General features: G+C 45.1%; 1 protein-coding gene across 1 annotated transcript in view; it reads left to right on the plus strand.

The window, feature by feature from the left end:
- Positions 1-10,520, plus strand: part of Siae (sialic acid acetylesterase) — a 39,733-nt gene that overhangs the window by 18,469 nt on the left and 10,744 nt on the right. The window contains exons 5-7 of the mRNA XM_013346321.1: positions 1,506-1,764; positions 3,033-3,142; positions 3,667-3,800. Of these exons, the coding sequence (XP_013201775.1) occupies positions 1,506-1,764; positions 3,033-3,142; positions 3,667-3,800 (503 nt within the window). The remainder of the gene's footprint in view (positions 1-1,505; positions 1,765-3,032; positions 3,143-3,666; positions 3,801-10,520) is intronic.

Consider the following 10,520-nt stretch of genomic DNA (forward strand, 5'->3'; position numbering starts at 1 on the left):
GAGAGAGAGAGAGAGAGAGAGAGAGAGAGAGAGAGAGAGAGAGAAGGCGTGGCATACCTCCAACAGGGCTACATCTCCTAATCACGACTAAACAGTGGAGTCAGTGTCATTCTGACCACCATAGAGGGAAACACTGAGCAGATTATTACAGGAAGTGACTTGATCAGGCTGTGCAGAGAGGGGAGGAAGCCAGTCTAGACCAGACTTTTTAAGAAATATATTTTTTATTTTATGTTCATTAGTGTTTTTCCCACATATATGTCTGTATGAGGGTGTCAAGAAACCCTGGAACTGGAGTTACAGACAGTTGTGAGCTGCCCCGTGGGTGCTGGCAATTGAACCCTGGTCCTCTGGAAGAGCAGCCAGTGCTCTTAACTGCTGAGCCATCTCTCTAGCCCCCAAACCAGGCTTTTTATGAACTTCATCTCATTTAGTATTTTCTCTTTGTTAACTCTGCCTTTCACTTCTCTGCCTGTCTTAAGACACTGTATTGTCATTTTACTCAGCTAATCACTTGACTTACTCAGTAAGCTTTAGAGCTCTGAGCAGTTCTTTGTGGCTCATTCATTGCTGCTGTGTCTCAACCATCATGTAGCTTGGCACATAGCAGGTGCTCAATTCTAATTCGTCGGAAATTGATTTGATTTTCTGTGTTTGCACTATCACTTCTTGGGTTTGAGTCCTTTGCAGTACTATGCCAGTGCCTAAGTACTGATCTGAATCAGTCTTGTTGCTGTGCGTGTTTGCATCCTCCCTCCCCTCACCAACTTCCTCCCTGTGGAACTCAGGTGCAGCAGCTTATGTTGGTTCCGGGGCAGTGTGAACAGATAAACCAGAAAGAGCAAAGCTGGGGATGGCCGTGTCTCCCCTTCTGCTGGATTTCTCAGCACTCTACATTAGGCATGGAGTTGGTCATAAAATCATCCAGAAAAAAAAATGCATCTCATCCCTCCCTCCTGACTGCTTGCCTTAAGTGAGTAGCCAGACAAGAGGGTGGAAAAGGGACCTGATGGTTCTTGTGCCGCTTACATCCTGAAGAGGGCGAAGATTCCTGGATTACAAGGTGCCTGAGGTTCTAGGGTACCTCAAAAGCTGCTTAGAGTTTTGGTTTCCTGATTACATAAGTGCATTATTTCTGTTCAGATGGCAACATAGTTGTTTCCATTTGCCTTGATGCCACACTGAGAGCTCTAGTTCCTCGTTATGGGAGAAAACATAAACAACTGAAAAAACAAACAAGCAACCTAAAAAGCTAGGTTGACCAAGAGAAATGGTCACTAATGAGGGGGTGGGAGAGAAGATTCTCCATAGGGGAGCTTTGGAAGCTAAGCTTCATCATGGATTGTATCTTGTTTCTGTCCCTCATTTTACCTTGCTTCTGAAGGTCTTAGAAAGGAGCCCAGGGCTGGCTCCTGCCCCCTGCTCTCACCTAGACTGATCTCACAGCTCCAGTTTGTATTCCCTTGCTTTTCTCATGACTGTCCCTGTAATATTTCTCTGCCCAGGAAACTTGGGCCATGGAAATTTCACTTACATGTCAGCAGTGTGCTGGCTCTTTGGGCGTTACCTGTATGACACTCTGCAATATCCCATTGGACTGGTCTCCTCCAGTTGGGGTGGGACACCCATTGAAGTCTGGTCATCTAGAAGGTCACTGGAAGCCTGTGGAGTCCCTGATACATGGAATGCAAGAGTTCTTCAGCCCGAGATAAAGCTCACAAAGAGGGAGTGTGAGAGTGATGGACCCTTGTGTCCTCTGAGGAGGTAAGTGTGCACTGAATGTCCACATTTGTCCTGCGTGTGTGCAGGGCACAGCTGTTGTCGTGAGCACTGTAGTCATCTGGGTACATGTCAGTAGGGGATAATGATTATTTAACTCAGTAACAGCAGTGGCTGAGTGCTTGCTGCCGTTTTCTACGGAGGGTACTGAACTAGGCTCTTACATCCCTAAAGTGTCGATACTGCTGCTGTTCCGTGGTTAAAGACACCGAGTCCCACAGAGGATCAATAAGTGGCTGTGGGCAGGACTAGTAAGTGGGCTAATCCAACCCCAACACCTGGGTTCCTCTTGGCCACCATACAAGCTCTCGTGCCTCAAGAGTAAACAGCCAGGCAGGAAAGAATGCATAAATATGTATTTAAAATATATTAGTGTACTGAGTAAGCCTGCCTGAGAAAAGCTGGGTGGGGAGAATATCTGGGGGAGAGAAAGAACTAGTTAGTGAAAAACGAAACAAAGCCCTAAAGAATACTGTATGCAGGTGAAGGTGAACGGCATGCGCCCCATTTCTACGAGCCCTGTTTCATCCTCTCTGGGAGGGGGAGAGCTTTGCTCTCGGTACAGTTGGGACATTTGGATTCAGGCTTGCCTGGGAATGAGTGGGGTGGAGACAGTAAGTTTGGACAAAGAGAATGGCCTTTGGGAGAATAGGAGGGAAAGTCCTAGCTGGCTGTGGTGGGGTTTTAAAGCCAGATCTCTGAGGAGTGGGGGTGCAAACGCAAATGGCGGGGGAAGGTGGGGGTCCTCGTACAGAGCTGCCGCACGGCTAAATGCATATATGTATTCCACAGGAAGTTTGGAACTATATCCAAAGTCAGAAAAAAAAAAAACAAACCTTCTTTTTGACTCAGTAATGCTGCTGCTGGGAATTTATCTTGCAAAAAGAATTAAGTATGTATGCATTTTGTTTAGCTCTATGGAAGATAATCGTGATATTACTGACAAAAGCAAAACACTTAAGCTAGTCTAAGCATCTCTCTACTGAGGAATAGTTAGCTGAAATTATTGCCTGTAAATCGGCCTTCCTCTTGCTTTAATGGCCGTATCTGGAAACTAGCATGGTTTCCTGTGGACTCGCACAGAACTGACTCAGAAGAGCCTGGAGGTAGAACCCCAAGGCTTTTCCCTTGCTCTCAAGTGAAATGCAACTGGATTACCCCTGTGCTGTTTCTTCTGAGGTTTGTTCAAGTGAGCGTGCGTGGGCAGGCTGACTCTTGTGATCTGGTGACCCTGTTCATCTTTCTGATTCCAGGTTCTTCCGGGCTGCTTTAGTGGCTGGACCCTCAGCGCACTCTGTCCTCTGGAATGCCATGATCCATCCACTGCAAAACATGACTTTGAAAGGGGCGGTGTGGTACCAGGGTGAGCTTATCCCTTCTCCATTGTATCAGTTAGCTTTTGCAGTGTGGCCAAGTGTCCCAAGAAGTTAATGGCGTCAAAGCCCAGTGACTTTATACTTTTCTTTAGCTCTCTTTTCTCTGGCTTGACAGAGTGGTTCTCCTATCTGTGCTGCTTCAGCTGGTTTTGTCTGGAATCTCTTATTTGTCCTTAGCTACCTGCTAAGTTATCTGGTGGCCAGAGGGCCAAGGATGGCCTGTCTCTCATAACCATTGACTAGGGGTTGCGTGCTGGGCGTCGTGATTCTCAGGTAGCCTGTTCTTTAGCAGATTGGCTCACAAGTATTTTTCATTTCCTTTATGGTCCCAGAGTTCCAGGAACCTAGAGAGAGCCACACCTAGAGCCTCTGGGCACAGCAAGTGATGACCCCATAAGAGCTTGCAGGCTACTACTTCAGGGCGTGGATGGGGAGAAGAAAAATGTAAGGCATTTTAAAAATCCACACCAAAGCCCTCTCATGATTTCGGTGGTATTTTTTTTTTTTTTAGGGGAGTCCAATGCAGATTATAACAGAGACCTGTACTCGTGCATGTTTCCCGCACTCATTGACGACTGGCGCCAGACCTTCCACGATGGCTCCCAGGGGCAGACAGAGCGTTTCTTTCCTTTTGGATTTGTCCAGGTATGTGTCAGAGGAAGGGTGCTGAGCATATGTGGAAGGCATGCGCTATGCAGATCTCTGTCCCGGAGTTTGCGTTCCCACGTTTGTTTTCAGTGTGTGCTAACTCCGAGCTGTATATAACCCTTAATTCATATGAACTTACTGAAGAGATGATGAAATCTTTAAACATGTTAATAAGCAGCTAATATTTTTTATTCTAAAAGCACTCCAATTTCACTGGAAAACTTTCAAAGATGAAACAAACACCCAAACAAAAACAACCCCAGCTACCACCACTACTACCACCACCACCACCACGATTATAAAGCTAAAACTGCTGAGAATTCTAGAAAAAAAAAAGCATACTTCTGTTTGTGTACAATTGTTGTTTCTCTTCCCATCATATTGTAAACATTTTCATGCCAATAAATCGTATTCTTCAACATGATTTGTCATGCTTACAGAATATTCAGAAATATGGATTCACTGAAACACTTGAAATGAGTTCTTAATAGACAGGCACTAGGTGGTTTCTCTTATTTTGCATTTAAAAGCTGTGTTGTTTTCCTGAAAGCAGACTCCTTGTAACTTAATTATTGCCCAATGATAAATCCCAGAAATGAAACAGCTGGGTCAGAAGATATACCTCCCCAAAGGCTTTATCCACATCCCCATTTCTTGTTAAAATTATGCAATTGTGTAAATGTGTACCCTTAGCAGTGGGTGAGAATGTGGACTGTCCCATGCTGAGCAGGGTTGTGCATTTCCCCGGCTGGCTAAGGCTGGCTCGGCTGCCTCCCTAGACCTACTCACAAACTGCTCAACCAACCAGCCATGTTAGCTTTCCACTGTCTCCGTGACTTGCTGTTATCCCTGACACCCTCTAGAACTGGCCATATTGCCTGCCTGTCTTCCAAGCATCATCCATATCCTTGGTTTGAAGACCTAGTCGGGTCTCTGCCTGGATTTTAGGAAACTTTGTGTGACTAGTGAGAGTCTGGGCTAGATGCCTTTCCCCCAGATAATGCATTTCTTAGTAATCACTTACGCTCTTGTTTGGTTTACATGTAGTTGTATGGGTGGCTATATTTCTGGGGGTCAGCTTTGTGTTTCTAGTATGTGGTTGTTTGGCACTTTTCAGATAATGGCTTGCAACACAAAATGAAAACATTGTGAGGAAAAGCTGTGCTTTCTGTCAGAGGAAGCTAGTCAGAAATATTCTGCTTTCACCCTTAGATAAAAGGAATAAACGTATGGGCCAAGTTCAAATGTGTTCACAACATATCTAATGCCTAGACTTTTTAGTGGAGTGGTAGTTCTGGCTTTTATGACTCGGAAATTACACAATTGAGGTATCATGAAAACATCCAGCCGTCAGTGGCCACTGTCGTGGTTCAGTTATTACCCTGTGAGCCATAAACTCTTTGTTCTCATCACCTTCCCTCTCTTGTGCCTTTATCTTCCTTACCATACCCTTCCTGGAGAAGCCTTTTGTGTATGTGTGTTTATGTGGTGTGTGCTTCTGTGTATCAGCAAGAGCCAGTCTTCACCTTGTTTAAGACAGGGTCCTGTTAGCTCATATGCCAGGCGAACTGGTCCACAAGCTTGTGGGGGACGTTCTTGTCTCTGCTTCCCCTCTTGTTCTGGAAAACTGAACTCAGAGATGTGCGCTGCTGAACCTGACTTTATATGGACTCTGTGGATTTGAACTCAGATCCTTATGCTTGTGCAGCAAGGGCTTTACCCACAGATCCATCTCCACAGCTGAGCCTGGCTTTATGTGAGTTCTGTGGATCTGAACTCAGAGCCTCTTGCTTGCGTGGCGTGAAGATTTTCCTCACAGAGCCATTTCCCCAGCCACCAAACCCTGTATTTGAGAAAAGTTTTTTTTTTTTTTTACTTTTTTTCACCTAACATGGCTGAATGATGATTTTCAGTTCTCTGTTACTGTTTCTCAGCTCGTGTATTTGGTTGTTTGAAGGTGACTCTCTAATTCAAATGAAAAATATGCACTGGATACTTATAAACATGGCATCTGGTCTTCTTAAATTTTAGTCTATAAAATTACCCTTTAACCTTAACTTTATCACTAACAAAAAAATATGCCGATTACTTGTAATATTATCTTATGTATTTATGTAAGGATGCGAATTCAAAGGGAAGTGCTGAATGTGACAGCCCAGCCCAGAGCTGGGCTGGAGTTAGCATCTGGGGCTCCAGTTACCCACCCCCTCCCGCAGTGACACTCCTTGTGTTGTGTGATGTTGAGCAACTTGTCAAGCGTCTTTCTTATTTTAAGTAGTGCGTAACTTAATCTGTATGAAAACATGTTGCATGTTAGCATTTATTATTTTTGCAGAGCTGGTGGGATATACTAGTTACTGGTAGAAAGGTGGCTGGAAGCACGAGAGAAAGAAGATCCAGAGGCTGAAGAGATTGAAAACTTCCCTGTTATGTGTAACATCTTCTGAATGTGGCTAGTTTTGTGGGTTTTTGTTTTACGGTTATATGTCTTCATTAGCCTCTGTATTTGTAAGAAGCACCAGGGGAGACTGAACCATACTTGATTGTACTTCAGATTAGGAAAAACACAAGCGTTTCTTTTGGGTGTGGAGTATGCTGGTGCCCCCAAGTGGCTGGCGTGCGGTAGTGCCGCCCGTGAAACGACAACTGAAGGAATTCCCAGCCATTTTGAGGAAAGGCCTTTGGCTGGAGGGGCTGATGTAGCCGGTCTGCCTGTTGAGCTTAAGGCTGCTTCCAGTGGCTTTGTTGCTTTGTTTCCATTATGACTCTGCCTGGTGAATATGGTTCCATTTACAGTCCTTGCCTTGACAGAAGATGGAGGACTAATTAGGGTGTGTGTGTGTGTGTGTGTGTGTGTGTGTGTGTGTGTGTGTGTGTATACCCATTTGTACAGGACATGTGCACGTACAGGCATGTGGGAGGCGCGAGGATAGCTTTTGGTATGGTTCCTTATGTGCTGTTCATTGTTTGTTGAGATGAAGTCTCTCTCAGCCTGGACCCTGTGTGTGCTTCTGCAGTGCCGGGCTTGTGTTTTCTGGTGATCAAACTTTCCATGCAGGCCCTTGATTGACTGGGCTGTCTCCTCAGCCTTATTCTTTCCTTTTTGATGAGATTCTGCTGTGAAGCAAGGTTTGTTGTTTCCTATGTTAAACCAGGTTTGCATAGCAGGATCCTAACAAGAAAACTGGAATGTTCCTTTGCTTCTGTGCCACAGTCAGGGCTCTCGTCACTGCTTTAACCTTTCTTTGTTTTCCTGATGTCGCACACATCGCTCACGAATCAGGAAACATCTTTAAAGTATCATCTGGGCACGTGTGTAGAGGATGCCAGGTTTTTTTTCTGGGCAGCGTGATGAGTAAGGCTGGGTAGAACGCTCTGTAGAATGGAGCGTCTCTGGTGGGGTCAGGCTTTTTGAAATAGAGTCAGACGACAATTTGGGTGCTGTCCAGACTGTGTCTTGACTTCTTGTTAGATCATGGTTGTGAAAAGATACAGTAGGTTGATGCCTTTCGTTGGCTGGAACCAGGGCTGAGAATGAGATGCTGTCTAAATCATCAGAAAATAAACTCAGAAGGAAAAACCCAGCAGGAACACATGTGTCACCGTGATGCTAAGGCATCCTCTTCCTTTTTTATGTGATCTTCTATTACTGTACGGTAGTTATATGTAATGGTAGATTTCATTAGGACGTTTTCTTCATGTTCACAAGCAATTTGGTTATATTCACCCCATTGCTTTCTCTAGTCCCCCTTTCTTTCCTCTTTCCAAGGAGCTCCCATTCTACTTCTGTGTGTGTGTGTGTGTGTGTGTGTGTGTGTGTGTGTGTGTGTGTTCCAGTGTAGGATCATGGGTGAAGGTTTATTTACAGGAGCATGGACACCTTACCAGTAGCTCCATCACTGGAGGAATGTCTCTACCTCTCTCCTCAACCTTTAGCTGTATACAAATTCTCAAAGAGGGGTTAGGTGTGGGGGCTTCACATGCCCCTCTCCTTCTCATGACAGTTTGACCAGCTCAATCTTGTATAGATCTTTTGCAGCTAATCACAGCTGTTGTGAGTTTGAGTATACTAGCCATGGTATATCTAGAAGTTAGAGGCCCATATCTTTAAAGGTCTACCCTTCCTTTGACTCTTACATTCTTTTCTCCCCTTCTTCCTCAAAGCACCTTGAACTTCGGAGGGATTGGCATGGGCATTGGATTTATGGCTGGGCATTTACCAGTCATTTGTTCTCAGCACTTTGATTAGTAAACCTTCTCTCAGGAGCCCCTGTTCTTTGCAGGGCTGGGGGCATATTAGCATGAATTAGTTAATCGTATTTACTGCTCACTGTGTAGGGTCTAGAGCGCTTCTCTCTTACCCCGACTGCTCCTTCACTAGCCAAGGACTCTCCCTTGACTTACCATCTCTTATCAAAAGCCTTTCTTCTTGTTTCTACGCTGACTCTTCCTCTGCAGGCTATTCTCAATGTATCAGTCAGGGTTTCAGTGTGCCCCCCATTTTGACTTGACTAATACCACAAAGGCCATGTATGCTCTGCTCCCACCACCCTGACCTCACTTCCTAATGCTCTCTGCCTATTCCATCTGAGCCATACTGGTTGCTTGATTTTTTTTCCTTAAGTACACTAGGCGTACTTTGACTTTAATTCCTGACACTTTCTTTTTCTTCTGCCTGCAAAGTATTTTCTCTACTCTATTTTCTCTTGCTGCATAATAACTATATTTAGCAGCTTAAAACCATCCAACATATATTTATTTATTATCTCGCAGTTCCCGTTTGCTGTGCGCCTGGCACAGGTGGCCTAGCTGGATGCTGGTGTCAGGCAGAGCTGGAGGGAGTCTCCTCTGAGACTCGGGGTTCTCGTCTAAACTCCCACAATTGTTGGCAAAATTAATTTCCTTGAAGCTTCTCTAGGACTGTGGCAGTCAGATTCCTGAAAGGCAGCAGGGGCCAGTCTGTGACTCCAGACCGTCTCTGAAAGGGCACCCCTGACTGGTCAGGCTCACCAAGATTCCTTCCCTTTTGATCTTGAAGTCAACATTACATCTGCAAATGCATTCTTCGCCATGTGACGGGACGTAATCCTAGGGATAGCATCCCATTACCATAGTATGTTGGTTAGGAGCAAGCTACCCCCACACAAAGGGTGTAGTCTCATATAAGGATGTGGGCTAGTGTGTGTCATCTTAGAATTCTCCCTAACATGCTTTGATATCCACATAGCTTGCTTTCTTATGCTGTTGTCTTTGTTCAGCCTCAGAACTCTCTCTTTTCATATTATATACGAATTCATATTATATATTATTATTTTCTTGGTGACAAAGTGAGTTACCCTATTTTGTTTGTTTGTCATATCTCTCCGCTGGAATGCATCTTGTAAAAATATTGCCACTCTGAGTTTTGTTTCCTACTCCATCTTCTTGGTGAGGTTGTTGCCTGAATCAAGTAAGCACTCATTGAGAGAATGAATGAGCGGACTTCCTGACACTACACCAGTGTTAGTCTGCCTGGTCCTGTTGGTTTATTTTATTCCTGAGCATCCCATTCCCACTGTTACCCCTCTAGATAGGTCTGGCTTCTGTCTGTCTGTCTAGAAATACTAAGCTTTGTGCCAGCATAATGAGTACCTGAGACAAGTCAACATCTCTTAAAGATTCTCCCACCTAACCAGCAGCACTCACTGGGAACAGTTCTTGAATGTGTGTACTTTTGTGGACATTCATCTTCGGAGGTGGACATACCTCACTGCCCGCCAGTTTCCCTGTCCAGTCGCCATGCTAGCTTTACAACTTGCCTTTACTATGTCGACAGTTTCGATGGCACTCAGTGAACTGAAATTCTTTTAAGGCTGACCATTTTCCAGTTCTCAGTTCAGAGGATTTGAGCCACGGTGCTGTGTAGCTACCCCATCCTGAGTGGCTGTCATTGTTTACAGAATCAAGTAGGAACCGTGTTCCCACCTTGGTCAGCTGTCTTTCCAACCTTGCATTTCAGTCACAAACCCATGCAGGTGGTCTGCACCCTCCCTCAGAACAGCAATTCTTCAAGAAGCAGTTCTTCTTCATCTGAGCAGGGCTCCTTGGATGACTTCTTTGCCTTTCTGCTTTTTTTTTAAAACTCCTAAATATATTGAGTCTTTGCACAACAGTAGTCACTGTCTGCTTGAAATGTAGGCTCAAATTGCTGTAGCACCAATTGGCTTTCAATCTATACTACTGTATGTGGTCGCGTATTACTTTTAGTTTGTCATGCTCCGCTCTATCCCTCCAACAAGGCTGTAAAGTACTTGTACTAGGTAGCTACAACTTTGTAACAAACCACTTCCAAACCCCATGGCTCAGAACAGTCTTTATGTTATAGTTCACATAGCCAAGGAACCCGGGGCTTCCATGATCTTGGCTTAGCCTCTCTGGGCTCTTCAGAGCTGTGTGGCTTAGCCAGGGCTCAGCTCCAGTTGAAGCAGAGCTGGACTTGTTAGGTGGACAGCTCCATTCCACAGCTCTCATTCTTCTCTAGAGAGCAGTAGGCTAGCCAAGCCACATTCTTCTCTCAGTGGTGCCAGAAGTACAGACTAGGCAAGACCTACTGACACCTAGGCTTGTTGAAATAAGAGCGGCAGGGCTGCGTCCCCGGCACCCGGCCGCCCACATGGCTAGCTTAGCTTATGCCCCGAAATAATTACACGGAAACTGTATTCTTTTAAACACCGCTTG

The sequence above is a fragment of the Microtus ochrogaster genome, chromosome 5 (genome assembly GCF_000317375.1).
Source record: "Microtus ochrogaster isolate Prairie Vole_2 chromosome 5, MicOch1.0, whole genome shotgun sequence".
Taxonomy (NCBI): Eukaryota; Metazoa; Chordata; class Mammalia; order Rodentia; family Cricetidae; genus Microtus; species Microtus ochrogaster.